We start from the raw sequence: 18,949 nt of genomic DNA, 5'->3' as shown, positions 1-18,949 counted from the left end.
TGCAGCTTCATGAGTACGCCGCTTTGAAAAAAAATTGAACTTTGACCTTGAAGGATGACCTTGACCTTGAACTTCCAATACTCAAAATGTGCAGCTTCATGAGAACGCCGCTTTGAAAAATTATTTAAAAAAATACCTTTGACCTTGAAGGATGACCTTGACCTTGAACTTCCATCACTCAAAATGTGCAGCTTCATGAGATAGATATGCATGCCAAATATCAAGTTTCTATCTTCAATAATGCAAAAGTTATGGCCAACTTTAAAGTGTTTTTTTGGGGGCTGAGAGACAGACAGACTGACATACACACAAACTGACATACTGACGGACAGTTCAACTGCTATATGCCACCCTACCGGGGGCATAAAAACCAGTGTCTCTAGCACTTGAATAAGTGACAAAAAATGGTTTACAGAGGTATGGACAGACACACATATATGGGATGGCTATGTCATGAGCATCGACATCTAGCGGCACTTGCTAATTGGTTAGTCACTACAAAATTAAAATGTGACAAATAATTTCATCAGCGGACGCAATACCAAGCTCCCATTGGCTTTATGCAAACCCATTATCAAACTTACTTGAAACATATATCTAGATCATTCATCTTAAGTATTCACAGCACAATTCTACAAAACACTGACGTTTAAATAAATATATTCCTCTAATATAATACATGTTTGACCGCTGGTCACCGGCCTGACTTAACTGACCACTCACTTGGCCTAAATGATCATTGTTCATCATCCGGACATGCTTCCACTGTTCACTATATGTATTCGATTAAACCCAGGGTTTACTCTAGCTGACCTTTGGTCACTGTCCAGACTGTTTGACCACTGGTCAAGCCTCGCTCTCGGTCTGTAGGCTCTGTTGACCCTCCAGTATGGGCACTATTAGATTGTCCTTGGACATGAGTTCATATTTGGTCACAAACACGGTGAACCGCTTGCATAAGCTTGTTTCATTCTGCAAATAGAGTAGGACACATTCACAATGTCTGTCAGAGGGATAAAACTGTTTCAATCTTAAATGTAAATCGAATGTCCAAATTTTGTACAAAAGAAAACTTGAATCGCCATTTATGTATTCATTGGACAAATTCTCACCTTCAGGCAAATTCTCCAACCACAAACATCAATCTTAAAACTAATACTAATTCTTAATGCATTCACTTAATTTTACATTTCGTGTTAAAAACTAAATATTTTACATGTTAAAATATTTTAGTGTATAAACTTAACATATTTGACATGCACAGAGAAACCCCTATAACTTAACATTTTAAAGAATTCACTTAATGTATTTAAAAACCCAAATGTATTGCTTTCAAAAAAAACTTAAAATGCATTCATTTAATAAATTGGACAGTGAAAACCTAGTCTTGTCACTTATACAACTCTGTTAATGCATTCACTTAACCCATTAATGCCTAGTGGACTCTCCCATCCTTCTAAATTGGATAATTTATTTCCAAAATTAGGGATGTCAAGTATACTTATTTCTATATTTAGAATATTTTATAACGAAATTCCTTTAAGCAAACAGCGCAGACCCAGATGAGACGCCGCATTATGCCGCGTCTCATCTAGGTCTATGCTGTTTGCTATGTCCTTTTTTCAGGACGCTAGGCATAAATGGGTTAATATATGTCTTGACATTGGACAGTGAAAACCCAATAATATATCTTATAGAAATTCTTGATATTCAACATTGGTAAAATAATGCTGTATTAAATATTTAAGAAGCTTATCCATACGATAACAATCCACATACCTCATATTCATCAAATAGAGCCCGGTGGTGAAAGTAGGCGTGAGAGAAGATACGATACACTCTGCGACACACTGAGCCCAGCTTGGCAACTGAGGACTCCTTGATACTAACCCTGGGAAAATATAGTAAAGTTGTATTACAATTATACAGACTAAACCTAAAAAATCCCAATACATCATTTTTACTTCGTTACTTAAGTATGTCATGTTCAAGGCCCAGAATAAAATACTAAAACACAGCAAAACTAAAAGCAATTAACGAAATACAACAAAACTAACTAGCCCTGGTTTGCTTTTCATAAATAAATCGTTTATAAACAAGAAAAACAACTAAATGATTTTCCACATAAGTGACTAATGCACGCCACCGCTTTATCACAGACATGGCATCAAATGGCATCATATGCTGAAAGTTACAGTACTCAGGAATAAGTGTGCATGATTATGTTCTGAACCACAGTCCAACTAAAATTACTCAATTGTAAAACATACTAAAAGTTTCATTTCAATTGCTTCAAAAATGTAATATTAGTTGGGTACAAAAACTAATAAAATTGTATATTGAAGCCACACTCAGGATTTAGTTAATTCAAGGATACACAACTCAGATAAGAACATTGATTGTGAAAATTGTATTTGGCGATCTACTATTCAAAATGATGACATATTTGAAGTTTCTCTTCATTGCTTGTGAAATTTAAGAAAAGGTTTCTCATCAATCTTTATCTATTATGTTGAATCAATACCCAGGTCTCAGTTTAAGCACTCATAAACGTGCTTGAAAATTGTGTCTGATATATGTATAATTTTATGGTCACGACAAATTTAAAATACATAGCTTGAGAAAGATGGAGGAAATTCACTCAACAACATTTTTTGCTGCCAAAATTACCAACAAAATTACCTACTAACAGAGTGACTCCAAACCTTCTCAAACTTTGGTTTTGTGTCAATAACAACAAATTAAAACATATTTATTGATAATGAAATTAGCAGGTCACTAAAGGAACATTTCAGTGAACTTGTTTTCATCTCACATACAACAGACCATAAATATACCCGTTCTTTTTCTAAGGGGTCTTAGAGCATCTTGTGTTGCCACATACCTGCTTGGAAAGTACTTGTTACTGTTGAGGAGACATGCAGCTCCATCTAGTGTGTGTCGGGTGTAATCTATAGCCGGACACTGAAACAACAGTAACTTACGAGTGAATGAAACATACATTTGTATTGTGTATATATCAGGATTCCCCCATATGGCCATCAACCCCAAAAGACTAGATTGTTAGATTGCAGGGGATAAAAAGAGCTAAGAAGACATCTTGTTCCAAAAACCACATTGGGAACTTCTATTGCCCTGTGTGAAACACCAAGTACATCAAGAATTATGTGAACAACCACTTAGTAGGTTAGGGTTAAGCTGTGTATCGTTTATTTGACAGTGAAAATAAGTAAGCAGTGCATCACCATCTCATTAATCCACACCAACTATCAAGCCAATATCAGTATATCTCACTTAATGCATTACTGACAATATCCAGTTGGCTGACAATATCCAGTTGGCTATCTGTGATCAAATTATCTTGTGTTTATAACAATATCCCAAAGAAGTCTTATGAGAAAAGGTTGTTCATTTTTTTGCAATCTCACTTAGGCTAATTGCAACCACTGGTACCATGTACAATAAATACAAAATAAAACAATTGCTAAAGACATGACCAAGTGAACAAGTTTTCAAACCCACTTCACCCAGATCCACATAGACCAGATACAAGTTGAAGATACCAGACACAGCCTATCGCAATATGATGGACAAAATTGCTAACTTTCAGCACAAGTTTGTACACAACTGAGCTAAAAATAAAGCCAAACATCTGACACACCTCCTTGGGCGTCTTGTGTGCAGCACACAGGAAGATCCATTGCTCAGTTGCTGTCATCTGCGTGCAGGTGTCTGGATCACACTCCTTCTGTAGCTTCACTGCCAGACCGTTCAGCTCCATACAGAACTGGCTGTGGAGGGAGAAATATAGGACCTGAGACACTAGGTTTGTTGTTGCAAGATCCCCCATCCCTCCCTAATTTGGTTCAGTATAAGCCTCAAATCCCTTAATATTTATCAGATCCTTCAAAGTAAAGAAACGTTTGCGATTCCGACACTCATTCACCCATTAAGACTAATTATATTATAAAAATAGAAACTAATTCAGATTTCTTGCCAACAGCATAGTGTTTATTGGTATAAGTTTCTCATAAAAAGGTCAATACACAATAACTATTTCAAACAAGAAAACCCTCTTCTCAGACTTTCTTACCGAAGATGTTCGTATTTCCAGACTCCCTCATCTTGCCCCTCCGGTGGTGTAAGTATCTCATCCACACATGAGGCGTCCCTTGCAATAAGCTGCTGTAGGTACTGCTGTACTGCCAGCGTACTGTCCATCTCCTCAAAACTCTCATCTGGCCAGTTACACCAGTTCTGAAAGTAGTTTTATCTTTATCTAGCAATTTTTTCCCTTCTTTATAAAGTACCCGTAAAAGGTACTTTCCCAATTGAAGAAAAACTACATTCCCATTTGCTGTATGAAAATTACCAAAGGGAATGAAAATTGTGTCCATTTTTGTCTAAAAGTGCATAATCTGCAAGTTAACAAACAAGAGTTGTCAGAGGACAGCGGGCTCTACTATTCGAGTGCTTGACAGTATATGTAAGCCATCATGGAGAGGGGGGTGGAGGGTATAATGTGTGTGTGTGGTCATTTAATAGATGATCTTTCAAAAATAAGGGGAAAAAAAATCTTTTTGGGGGGAGGGGGGGGATTCTGGGGTGGGGCATGGGGGATGGTTTGGGTGGAGTGCATTGTGGTATGTCAGGTTAGTGTTGTTTTGTTAAAGTATGAATCAAATGTGATCATAAATAAAGAAGTTATGGCAATTTAAGCAAAATGTTCAATTATCTTATTTCACTACCCTTGAAGTTTCAACATTCTGAAAGCAGCATTTATCTTCCTCATCAGAATATAGCCTCACTTTCCTTAAAGTACCAAATTTCTGAAATAATCATTAAGACTAAGAATTTTTCCCCGAAATAATCTTGAAATATTTTGTGGGAAAAGTATCTTGCTGCAATAAGGATTTTTTGTACTTTAATTTAACAAGTTGGGTAAATGCAGTATATTATGTTTATACGGATTATTGTCCCACGAGGTATAATTTATACATAAGCAATAAGACTAAAAACATTATGTCTAATCTGGTGAACACATGAGTAAGGGCTAATCTGAAAGAATTATTGAATTTTGTAGTGAACAATTGAACAACAAATGCATTCCGCAAGGTAGTGCCAATAGCTACCTGCTGCCCTTCTTAAAAGATCAGCCCCAAACGTCTGATTTTGTTTTGAAATTTAATACATTTTTGCAAATATTAAATGGCAAATAACAATAACTATGCTAAAAATCATTCATAACAAGAGTAAGACCAGTAGAACTAAATTGATTTAAAAAATGCTTTTACAAACAATCCAAACTGGTTTTACACACCGGTTTTACATACTTGTCAACAGCATATGTTCATATTGTGATCCTTAATTTTTTCTCCAATTTAGAAAATTGGACCCATCTCCAATTTAAAAGGGTATATTTTTCTCAAATGGGACCTAAAATTTCCCAGTTTAAGGTTAAACAAGAGATGTGTTTGTCAGAAACACAATGCCCCCCTAATGCGCCGCTTTTTTTACCTTTGACCCTTAAGGATGACCTTGACATTGACCTTTCACCACTCAAAATGTGCAGCTCCACGAGATACACATGCATGCCAATTATGAAGTTGCTGTGTTCAATATTAAAAAAGTTATGAAAATTTATGTTTTTGATATTTTGACCTTTGACCTTGAAGGTTGACCTTGACCTTTCACCACTCAAAATGTGCAGCTCCACGAGAAGTAAGAAAGAGATTGATTGGAGAAATGATTTTTTTTTTTTTTACCTTTTACCTTGAAGGATGACCTTGACCTTTCACCACTCAAAATGTGCAGCTCCAAGAGTACACATGCATGCCAAATATGAAGTTGCTGTGTTCAATATTAAAAAAGTTATGATAAAACTTTAACGAAGGTTAAAGTTTTAGGTAAGAAAAATACGATGATATTTGAACTTTGACCTTGAAGGATGACCTAAACCTTGACTTTTCACCACTCAAAATGAGCAGCTCCATGAGATACACATGCATGGTAAATATCAAGTTGGTATGTTCAATATTGCAAAAGTAATCAAACTTTAAGCAAGGTTAAAGTTTTGGACAGAATGACAGACAGGACAAAAACAATATACACCCGATCTATCGATCCGGGGGCATAAAAATATATATTATTTTTTTTTAGATCTCAACATTTAGTTCATCTCTCATCCATCTAGAGTTATACGCTGTACCTAGGTTAATATAAAACTGCAAGCACTTTTATTCTCAATTTTGAAGCATTTGTTTGCGAAACAACAAACAACAACAACACTTATTGCCCAATTTAAGTGAAAACCCTGTGATTTTTCCCAATCCAAAGGGACCAGGCCCCATTCCCAAAATGGTGCAAAGAACAATGTGTAGAAAATACTCATAAATAAAACAATTTTGTGTAACTTAGAAACACTACAGTTAAATCCGGTAATCTTGCGCTTCAGATAATCTTGAGCACTCAGCAGTTTGGAATTTCGCAGACGACGAATGGTTTTCTTTAGTGATGAAATATGGAATTTTACTTTTTTTAAGCATTAACAGATTTAAAAGGTATGTATTCCATGCAAAAACCGGTTGCGTCATCCCTATAAATTGTACATGTACATGTATCGTAAACACTGACCTACTTATGATAAATTTGAAATGATTCACAAATATCCTGCAGTCTTTAGCATTTTCATACGTAAAATTAAGAATTCATAAATCCAACGTGTAATTTCACATTCCATTGCACAATATCCGATCAGTTATGGTATTTATTGGCCATTGAAAATATATCGCATCAGACGACATTGTCATCATTCCCCGTCATTCTTTCAAACCACATTTGGTATGATCTCCGCATGCGCAAAGGCTTAGTTTTGATATTTTCTGCAAACTATGGAAGCATGAACAGGGTAAAATTAAACCTGTTATGCATAAACATTTTTTTCACGCTAGAAATCAATCATTTTATATTTTTATTGATTATTTTGCTACAGTCAACAGAATGCCACCACCATCATCAAAGAAACCGAAGTACAGCTTATAACCAAAACAATTACATAAAGAATGGTTTTACAAACTGATTATTTAAATAATTTTCTGGATTATTTTTGTCACTAATTGGACACCATATGACTACAATTTTGCCAAAATGAGGTTCACTACACCAAGTGCGCAAGATTACCGGACACTGTGATAGTTTGAAAATGAGGTGAGTCATGTTTGCTTTGAAATCAAATCGGACAGTTCTTCACTGAATTAATCAGATATTTTTGTGTTAATAAGCACATGAACTTCTTATTTTAATAATAAATTTAGATATTATCCTGTCAATTTATAAAAGAACATGTTTTTAAACCGATTGACCCTTAACTGCGCAAGATTACCGGATAGCATTGTATATGAACAAAACATAAAGGAGGAAACATTTGATAAGAACGTATCGAGTTATGATAATCATTACAATATTTGACTGTTTTGTCGCTTTTTTATCTGCAAAACGATGTGACTGTGTCAAAACTTTTATAACTGCATCTTGTGGGAACATTGTATCAAGGGATTTCACGCGATCTCTATCTCCATAACTCAAAAACTTAAAAGGACCCACACCTCAACAAGAACATACCATATTAAATATATTTTCAATACAATCTCTTCTTTATATGATAAAGTAATTCATTACATAAAAGAAAAGTTGTCCTATGTTTGGCGCGAGTAGTCCAAAAAAGTTGGTGTGAGTTGACCATATTTTGGGGCGAATGTTCCTGAGAGGAGTTGGCTTGGGGGCGAGTTGTTAAGTTAAACTGCAACCTGGTTGACTCGCGGTACTTGAGGACTATTCACTTGCGCCATGAAACCATCTTCATATATCAGATAAATGATTTAAAGGACAATCATATTTATCAAACTTTATTGGACAACTGCCTTTTTATGACGAAAATCCTTCAATGTATAAACTGCCGTAGAAACAAATCCAACACCACTGTCCGCCATTGTTGTTCATTTTTTCTCCCAGGAGATTCGTGGCAAATAGGTTAAACAGCACCAATTTTAAATTAAACATGAATAATCAAAGCTCTGACATACCATTGAAAGTAACAATCATTTCAGTATATAACAATTTAAATATAAGGAATTTAAGACATCAAATAAAATAAATTATAGCACACTTATTTTCAAGTAATGTTGTATCTTTTCGTTATGACAATTAACTGAACTATACAAATTCAAATGTTGTTAAAGTCTGAGTTTTACGACATTTAATTACCAAAAATTGATTCCAATCTGTAGCAAGAGATGTTTTCTGTCAAATTTAACAAGAAGGTCACGCTGGTTTGTTTTTAAACAAAATCCAGAGGACGCTAATGAAATACCTGGATACCTGGATCGTAGGGCAATAATTTTAGCATTTAAGCTATCTTGGCCCGTCTTATGAAGGTCTTCTTGTAGGTTTCTCAGAATTGATATATAACTAATTAATTTCATTGTGCCCATAACATGATGGTACAAATTGTTTAACGTTCCGATTTTCCTTGTTCAGTCGAGTTTTAAAAAGGTTCACATTATTTGAAGAAATAGTTTCTTCACTCAGACTGTTCCAAAATGAAATAGCTCTAATTGAGAATGAATTTAATTTGATGCTCTTTTTATTCTTTGGTGTTTGGAGTTTCCAGGAATGACCACGCAAATCATTTTGTGAAAGAGAGAACAGTTTGTCCCATTTCAGACTGTCAATATTGTGCATGGATTTGAACACTTGGATCATATCAGCTCTATCACGTCTATACTCCAAGGTGACTAGACCAAGTTCCTTCAATCTCTTAGTGTTAGGAAGGGGAAACAAGTTTGGCACAATTTTGGTAGATTTTTGTTGAATATCTTTAATTTTCTTAATATGTTTTTTCAAATGTGGAGACCCTACACTAGATTCATTTTCCAATGTGGGTTGAACAAGCGATTTGTATAAATGATTAAACATGTCCTTGTCAAGATATTCGAATGTTTGGTGCATCATTCTTAGTATTCTTTGTGCTTTACATGTGATATTAGAATTTAGAAATGTGTTGATCAAAATTGAGCTTATTATCAAAAGTTATTCCCAAATCTTTCTTATTTGTCACAGATTCAACATAAACAAAATTTCCATCCTTCTTTCTCATAGAGTATCTGAACACTTATTCATTACTTCCTATGTGCATGACCAGGGAATAATCTAGAATTTACTATCTATGGGTCCCTTAACTCGCAGATTTTAGACCAATGAGTCCCAGGCCAAAATTAATGAGTCCACCTTGAAAACGAATGGGTCCCAAATTTTGAAAGATACCAAGTAGTGAAGAAAATATGTCTAAATCACACTAGCTCAAAAACTATACTTGCATTAAACTTGTAATAATCTCAAAAACTTGTTGAAACCAACAACAAAAAAATTCAGAGTTATCACTATCTTGTTTGCCTTCACATAGGCTATAACATTATCTGTTACATGAATGTAACCTGTTATAACATTTCAACTTGATTCAAATCGATGATAATAATATTGTTAACATCCGAATTGCGAGCTTGATAATATTATTGTTTACGTCTGAATTGCGAGCCGTTGACCTACCATTATTAAAGTTTAGATTTGTTTGTTTTGGATTAAGCTTCAACTATTTCGCAGGCATTTTTTCTGTATTATTTATGACTAAGTTACACAAAGTTAAAGCAGATTTTCATCCAGGGACTCGAGAAAATATCATAACACATTATATTTAAAAGGTCGATTTTAATTGGTTCATATTATACATCAGCGGCTCGACTAGAGCCAATCAAAAGACTTGCTGGAGTCTTCAGGCCTCATTCGGTTAAACTCTGCAATCATTGCTACACGTTTGACTCGTACACAAGATGGTTCGTACTTATCGTGATTCGCGTATGCGTTAACGGATACAGTTCAGCAATGCGTCCGAGTGGACGCACATATTTCAAAACAATGCGTCTATTTTGATATTTGTGCGTCATAGACGCGGAACGCACATGTAGATTATTCCCTGCATGACCTTACATTTATCGGCATTAAAGGACAATTTCCAATACCGCAACTCAACTCGACCCGCGAGTTAACCGGGTTTGAGTATAGTTGAATTGCATTTAGCAATAATTTATCCCCAATAAAGAATAACTAATGCAGTTACAACTTGAGTAAGTTACAAAATAATATTGACATCTAATCTGTCAAACAGAATCTATCGCGAAAACATGTGTCATATTGCAAAATGTATTGAAATAATCCTTACACAAACAAGACTAATGTGACACCGATTGTATGTGATGTGAAAATGCATGTACCTCTGACTTTGTTCCAGGACGATTCCTTCGAATTACTGCATCATCGCTATTTACTTTTGCCATTTTCATTTTGCAGTCTCCACCTAGCGGGACGGGTCTGACTAAATACCGTATATGACTAATATCCTTGCACATGACTGATACAACAGGATTATGATCAGATAATTTATTAGTTATTGCTTTTCATACACATTTTTATTAAAATGATTATATGAATAAAATAACACTTAAAATATGAATTATGCTTAGATCGACTGAACATATAAGTGTTTTACTTGACATTTCAGTTGTGTAGCTGTAAATTCATGTCCCGAACTTGACTGGAGACCTAGAAAGAAGGCCTTCCCAAAAAGGCCGCACCAAAAAGGCCACATAAGTGAACCGAAAAGGCCTTATGGTATACCAGAACATACAATATTTTTTATTATCATTGAATAGTTATCTAAAACATTTGTTTGTATAAGTCCATGGTTAAGGTTATGTAAGCCTTGTCTGGTGAAATGCTAAATTTTAAGACAATTTTACCGGATCTACTTAACACGTATTGTGTGTTTTCGAATTTCGAAATAAATGTATTATTAAAAATGCAGAAATAGCATCAATAATTTCTTATTTTTTCATATTTGGTATTTTCGTTATTATACGTGGATACGAGTCATATTCGGTTTTAAGACCGAGTTTTTTTGGTTTTCCATAAAAGGTCTATAAAAGAGGCCTTAGAACACCAAAAGTAAAGGATAAATTTTGTAAAATTGAAAAATTGTGAAATTGTATTGTGGTCGTGCTCTAGCTGGATTACATTCTCTCCTTATTTCCCCCATACTTGACGTTACATGACTTTAAGGGCTAACTAATTTGTTTTAGATTAAATTAGTAATAACTTTCTGCACATAATAATAAAAAACAAACACTTAAATGTAATATGTTTTAGACGAATTAACCAAAAAGAATGTTTAATAGTTAGTTTTTAGAACAAGTACTACGATTAGAAGTGTCTATTGTAAAAATGTATTGAATACAACAAAGTGGCAGCATTTTGATAATAAGAGATTTGAAAGTGTATGGGGGAAATATATAATAAATGATGGGTTATTTTCACATCACTGCCCTTATATTATATTTTTATATAGATCTTTACATTTTTCTAATAACAGAGGTGAAAAATCAATGCTTTCGCCTAGTACCTGCGAGAATCCAATATAGTACCTGCGAGAATCTAATAGCTGAATTACTTTAACAAACATGCTAATACTAAGTTGTGGTCAGCGGAAAAAGGAAATAATTTTCAAACAGTCAAAATATTTTTATTGTATTATTGCAGATGTGTTAGTATTCTCTAAAGCACGTATATACAATTTCAATGTCAACATCGTATTCTATAATATTTAACACTACACATGAATATGGCCGTGGAATATTAAAAAAATAATTAACAATTTGTATATGGTACCATAAGTCCAATATTGTTTACTTCAGTGAATTGTTCAACGAGCAAGGTAACAAATTATGAACGTTTGGTCGTTTATGACCCAATGCAAGGGTTATTTCATGACTGAAAAAGTAGCTGAAAGATTGGACAACATCTCACAATACCGATATATCTAAACGCTTAATCGACCATAATTGCATTAATATGTATTTGTAGACATATATTTATTTCAGTGCAAGTGTATAACGAATATTATTAAGGTACTTCTGGCCATATCATTTTGCTCCTAATTATTACCGGTGTTCTTTACAGCAGATCGCTTATGTCATTGACTTTATAACTTGCCAAGTTAATCCCAAAGCAAGATCGCCTTAGTAAACACTTTTAACAGTAGTGGGATATTTAAAAGCATAAATGTTCTGTACGACAGGTTACGTTCAGCAATATAAATTGGCTACACGTATTTGATCATTACTATTAATCTTAACGCATTGTTGCATATTTGATCACAGTAGCTATCTATTTCGATTGCACCATTGATCTCCACGACTGGCTACATACGGCCACATTAATTGGCGTCGCACTGAAGTGCGGCGACTCTTATGGTATACGTTTTTTTCGATTATGGGAGGAGAAGTTATTTTACGGATCAATGTATATATTTTTGTTGTCAAAATATCTTGCATAGTGGTTATTTTTGTGTAAATTAGTGTAAATAAGTACTGCATTTGTGCCTATTTCATTTACTACAACATTTATTGCCAATAATACAAAGCTAATTCTTTTAATTAATAACTGAGCACAGGGACTGGGCAATAATAAAAGATCACAGAGACTGGGCAAATATGCGATCCGCTGAAACTTTCTGGTTTTGTATAAAAACAAAACATAATCAAAATATATTTATATTGTGATTTTTCTAACAATTGCGCAGACTTTTGCTGTTCGAGTTTTGGCTGACGCGTATTTTCCTCAATTTTTAAAGACGACAGCGATTACACGGTTAATTGCTTCATTGATAACCGTTACACTACAGTCACTTATTAATATCTTAGTTAGAAGGTGATTTTTCAAGCGGTTCCTTAGTGTAGTGGTTACACGCTCGCTTCACACGTGAGAGGCCCAAGGTTCGAGCCCCAGTAGAATCAAATTATTTTATTTGTGTTCTATGTTAACTTTTTGTTTTGATGTAGACATTTTAGTTTAAATAAATATGCTGTTTTATTGTAACCATTTATTGTCTTTATTTTGCCCATGAAATATTTGTTTGAGGGGGTGGGGGGGTCGTAAACACAAAACTTCACTGAACGCCGCGTTGTTGGTCGGCCAGGATGTTGTGTTTGGCGAGGTGAGACATGGTCTGTCTGTGGATAATGTGTTCCATGGGCTTGGGGCATACGAATTTCAGAGAGATCGGGCGATAGTAAGCCGGATTGCTTCTGTCCCCTTTCTTGAATACTGGTATTACATATGCACCAACATCCTATCAGCTGGTACGCGTCCTTGCTGTGGGTGTGCAGCAAATACCAGTGAAAGCTCCGGTGCTAATTCTGTTCCTCTTTCCCTAACGCACCGTGTCAGGTATTTAATACAAAAGAAAACCGCAACATGGTTTATAGATTTACAATAAATAAAAAATTAAGCAAACTTTAATTGTATTTCTTTCACATGGATTAAATGTAATTAAGGGGCGTTGCGGCAGTTTATTAAACCGAGGATATATTTATAGCAACACTGATGATGCTATTATCACAACTCAATATTTGTATTATCAGTATCATCAGAAATGACCGAGTTGGTTCATAATACAATTTTCAGTGGTTCGATTCCAGGTGGGGTTAACTTTTTTTTACTTTTTTTCCTTTTTCAATTTCATTCTTGTTTTATACTGGAGCTCTTTAGTTCTGTTGTTTACATTTATCAATTTAAAGCATTTAATCACAAACTTCAAAACTTGCCGAAAACTGTGAACAAGTACGATGCTGTCCGGTAATCTTGTGCAGTTTAGGGTCAATTGGTGTAAAAACATGTTCTTTTATAAATTGAGAACATAATATCTAAATGTATTATGAAAATAACAAGTTCATGTGCTTATTAACATCAAAATATCTGATTAATTCAGTGAAGAACTGTCCGATTTGATTTCAAAACAAACATGACTCACATCATTTTCAAACTATCAAAGTGTCCGGTAATCTTGCGCACTTGGTGTAACAACCACATTTAGGCAGAATTGTAGACATATGGTGTCCAATTAATCATAAAAATCATTCCAGAAAATAATGTAAAAAATCTGTTGGTAAAACCATTCAAATCTAATATGGATTAATAGCTGTACTTCGGTTTCTTTGATGATGATGGTGGCATTCTGTTGACTGTAGCAAAAGAAACATTAAAATTTTAAATAAATTGATTTTTCTAGCGTGAAAAAAAATGTTTATGCATAACAGGTTTGATTTTTCCCCGATCACATCATGCTTCCATAGTTTACAGAAAATATCAAAACTAGGCAATTGGACATGCGGAGATCACAGGTGGTTAGCGTGTGGCTATGATATTAATTAGTGAAAACATCATTTTGAATGATAAATTATCATATTATAACGAAAAATCAACTTTTCTGAAACAAATTTCACTATCAAATATATATATAACAAGGTATCCAACTCGAAATCATCCGCCAACGGGTCTGCATCGTCCTAAACAGCCATTACTTCATCAATTTTGCACCGACTTTCATGAACCCGGTCTTATTCAACGCAGAAATGAATTTCCTTTCTGGAAATGTATATATCTTGTGATAATTCTACACATGCTGGGTCTGATTTTAAGAAATAACACGATACACAATTCCATTTACCCAGTTAACATCGACCAGACCGTATTTATGAATGAAATCTCCAGTTGTAAAGACACACCTTCGCATTGGACCAATGAAATCACTCGTGTGTTTAAAAAGGTCAGTTAGTTGAAATGTATGTAAACAAAGGTTTCAAAATGCGCTGGACAGTTAGTTTTGATGCATAATGCAACGGCAAGCACGGTAAGATTTTTTTTCATGCGTTTTATTGAATTATGGTATCGAGGTCCGTGAACTTTGCAGGTAAAATGCCCTTTACTCCGTGAAGATTTCAGTCATAAATACGGTCTGATCGATGTTAACTGGGTCACACGAGATGTGTATCGTGTTTTTTCTAAAACGTTTACCCAGTATGTGTAAACATAGTGCAAGACATATACATTTCTAGGAAGGAAATTCATTTCTGCGTTGAATTAGACAAAGATCGTGAAAATCGCTGAAAAATTGATGAAGAAATGGCTGTTCAAAACGATGCACCCCGTTTTCGGGTGATTTAGAGTTGGATACCTTGTTATATATATGTATTTGATAGTGATTTTTTTTTCAAAAAAGTTGATTTTTCGTTATTATATGATAATTTATCATTCAAAATGATGTTTTCACTAATTGCTATCATAGCCACACGCCAACCACCTGTGGTGGAGATCCACGGAGTGTATATTGATAGGAGATGAATCGAGTATTTGACCCTTACTGTAGTAAATTCAATCTTATGCAAAAACTATTCATCCGATTTTATTGGTTTATACGTTATCTTGTTGCTTATTAATTCCTCTTTCAAAAAAAACTTTTAGTATATTCCCGTTGTTATTAATGGATTTATAGCGAGTTAAACACAAGAAATACACATTTCATGTTTTACCACCGCGCGTTTTACCGTGTTGTGGCTATCGATCTTTTACAATTAGCGTACAGCGAAGCGCCGAGGTTATACATTTTGATGTACCCACTCACGTCTTTTGTTAAATTATAGTTTCATTTCTCGGCCGATTTTGACAAATTATATATCATTAGAAAGCTTACGTTACGTAGTAAACAGATATATAAATATATATTAAGTTTATCTTCTGATTTCGACAGCCCGGCGAGTTATAACTTTAACTTTTGCAAATATCATACCGTTTTGGAGTTTTAGAATCTAGATTTACGGTTGACATGTTCGTACTTTATACCGATTTGTAGCGTTTATATTTGGAGTTCAGTTTTAAAAATTACATCTTGCTTAGGAGAATAGAATTCTATATACGATAGAAAAAAAATTGTTTAAAAACGAAAGTAATTAAGGAATGAAGGCGGAAAAAAGTAGCGCGCGTTCCTAACCGAACTGAACTGATGCTACGGTCTTGGCGATTATGCTTTTGTTTAGAAACCGGCCATTGAATTTCCTTTGCCATATTATTATATTTTTTTTTTAAAATGGGTGTCAAAAACATTCATCGTTTGCTGTTTATTATCAACGAGGTAATTATGTATAATTATATGAAATGTTATTTACATTAAATTATCAATTTATTAAAGATTCTTGAAAATCACGGTCGGTGTTACCTGGGTCATTTCGTATTTTGACATCAGGGCATCATGTCCAACTATTCAAAATCAGATTTTTTTTCACTGGGACGATGAAATGGAATCATAAAATGCTAGATTTGTATCGCTCATTATTACTACAGACGAGTTTTCAATATACGTGTACATGCAAAGACAGTTCAATTTGCAAAATATGCAAGTGTTTTTTTCAATTTAAATGCTTAAATTTATTAATATTTTCATTCAATGTTAACGAAACGAAAATTCATTCAATGTAAAAGAAAATTAAAAATACATTTCAAGATTGAAATGTATTGAGCTATTTTAGGGCTTTGTTTTATAACTGATTCAATGCACCCCTTACACTAAATTTCAATCCCGGATGAAAAATAACACTATCGCATCCACACCACTTATAATAATATTCAAATTATTATATGTTTTATTATTTTTGAAATATCATTTATTAAATTCTTATTTAAAAAAAGAATACGGGTATTAATAGTTTTGTTTTGTGAAATTGTAAGTATTGTAAGTATTAAGTCTTCCGACGACCTTTACTCTGATACAATGTAATTGGCCGCGATCAAGAAGTTGACGGCCAATCTATTTTTAGTAACGGAAAACCCCTCTTGTGACGTCACACAAAAACCTATATACTATCTATATGTTGCATAGGTTATTAATAATATTTATGAAATAAGAATTTTTTCAGTTTTATTGAAAAACGTACATGTTATATAATGGTGAATAAAATCACAACAAGGCCGGTGATATATCTAAAATATTAATTTTGGACAAAATCTATTAAGCAAAACTGCAGCAACACCCCTTAAACGTTAAACTGCACAAAATCCATAGACTCGTCTATGGAAAGTATACGTTCAATGAATATTTGTAAACATTGAAGTCACGTTTCAATGTGAAAGTATGTCTTTTAAGTACTGAACCAGTGACAAGCTTTATTTCAGTGGAAACATGGAGGTTCCTGAATTCAAGCTCGGGGGTTCACGATTTGACCAAGTAAGTTTGTGTTTTAAAGGGGCCTTTTCACAGATTTTTGCATGTTTTGAAGTTTGTCATTAAATGCTTTATATTGATAAATGTCAACATTGGATCTAAAAAGCTTCAGTAAAAAGTCAATAATAAAATTTAAAAAAGGAAAAAAAGTAGCCGCAATAGGGCTCGAACCAGTGACCCCCGGAGTCCTGGATGTAAAAAACAATAATAAATTAGACCGATCGGCAATCCTATCAAGTAAATTTTCGTTATGGTTATGATAATTGTGAGGAAACAGTGATACTGAACATTTACCATGGTCTAATATAGCCATTATATGCATCTTTTGACGATTTAAAAACCTGAAAATTATAAAGCGTTGCAACGCCAAACGATTTAATAATTTGGAGAGTTCTGTTGTTGTTGTTTAATTTTGTGAAACTATGAAGATTGCTTATATAAAGTATGTGTTACTGTACATCAGTTGGGTTTTTCATTCAAAATTGGGTCCGGTTATCGGCCCCATTCCCAATGGAAAAAGTTTGTTTTTTTCCCAAATTGAGGCTAAAAATTCCCAATGGAAGGTTTCCTAAAAAAAAATCTCAATATTTTGTTCAACTCCAATCCATATAAGTTCAACCTTAGTAAATATAACACTGAAAATAATTGTATTCTCAATTTTGAAGCATTTTTTAGTAAAAAAAAACAACACTTAATTTCCCAATTTTAGTCAAAACACCGCAAACTTTCCCAATCCAAAGGGACCCGGCCCCATTCCCAAAATGGGGAAAAAAACACTGTACATATTTGCTTCTGGCTCTTTCAGACCCAGTTTTCAGGACGGTTCAGACACCTGGTTGATATAACAGATCCAAGGACATTGTTTACTTCAGAGGTACGTGTGATTGTAGATGTTTTATCACGCCTGAACCATACAGCTCATGGGGATTAGGGCTCACACGAGTCAAAAATATTCTTCGGGTCGGGTCGGCGGGTCAAAATTTAAATACCCGAGAAAATTCGGGTCGGGTCAGATTATAAATAAGTTAATTCAAATAAAAGTGCATTAATTGTCATAGCATGTTTAAGCGTTCTTAAATATTGAACTGTTGGTCAAGTATATTGTTTAGAATAGTATACTTTTTATTGTTTTGATTTATTTAATTATGAATGAAATACTGAACTGCATATAACTATTTATTAAGTTTACACAAGGTTGTTGAACTTAATCAGCAAATGTTAGTATTACTTGGAACAGCGATAAAAAGTGCATGTATTATTATAGGAAAAACAACCTGTCAATCAAAAATAATACTTGTCTTATTTTGAGGAGAGAAGCCAAAATAAATTTCACTTTAAGCTATAAGTCCCTTTTCTGCTTTGAAATCAATATATTTTATAATACAAGTTTCGTTGTTTTGTATGACGCTATTTCAGGATGTGAATAACAAATTAAACTCGACGTTAATGTGTTTGGTGCGTCACTTCTATTCATTAATGACTATTTGTAATAACACCACTGCTTAAAATAAAGGATGTGATTTAACTTAACTTGTTTAAAGGGAGAAGATTTGACTTCACGTACAACATGTAATCGTGTACTTCGTAACTTGCCACCCGAACCGGTGTCGTTCGCAGAAACTTTGACCCGGATCCGCGGGTATTTTTTTGACCCGCGGATTCAGGTTTTTTCGGGTACCAGTTTGAACACTAATGGGGATGTTACATACATGTAGTCTGATGTCTTAGTTGAACTCGTGGTGGTGTAGTGGATGAGGTGTCCGCCTAGCGATCGGGAGTTCGTGGGTT

General features: G+C 34.1%; 2 protein-coding genes across 2 annotated transcripts in view; one reads left to right on the top strand and one right to left on the bottom strand.

Annotated features, from left to right (window-relative positions):
• Nucleotides 1–302: 302 nt before the first annotated feature.
• LOC127842474 (MOB-like protein phocein) lies at nt 303–10,443 on the bottom strand. The gene is made up of 6 exons (XM_052372003.1): nt 10,326–10,443; nt 4,094–4,257; nt 3,662–3,791; nt 2,885–2,964; nt 1,780–1,891; nt 303–972 (listed from the first exon to the last, which is right to left on the bottom strand). Exons 1-6 carry the CDS (start codon nt 10,392–10,394, stop codon nt 847–849), a joined length of 681 nt encoding a protein of 226 aa, XP_052227963.1. The 5' UTR covers nt 10,395–10,443; the 3' UTR covers nt 303–846.
• Nucleotides 10,444–16,966: 6,523 nt separating this feature from the next.
• Nucleotides 16,967–18,949, top strand: part of LOC127841409 (sideroflexin-5-like) — a 36,382-nt gene continuing 34,399 nt past the window's right edge. Inside the window, exons 1-2 of the mRNA XM_052370223.1 lie at nt 16,967–17,164; nt 17,967–18,035. Coding sequence (XP_052226183.1) covers nt 17,120–17,164; nt 17,967–18,035 — 114 coding nt within the window. The 5' untranslated portion in view covers nt 16,967–17,119. The remainder of the gene's footprint in view (nt 17,165–17,966; nt 18,036–18,949) is intronic.

Source organism: Dreissena polymorpha, chromosome 8 (genome assembly GCF_020536995.1).
Source record: "Dreissena polymorpha isolate Duluth1 chromosome 8, UMN_Dpol_1.0, whole genome shotgun sequence".
Classification (NCBI taxonomy): Eukaryota; Metazoa; Mollusca; class Bivalvia; order Myida; family Dreissenidae; genus Dreissena; species Dreissena polymorpha.
This window is presented reverse-complemented; position numbering and strand designations above follow the sequence as displayed.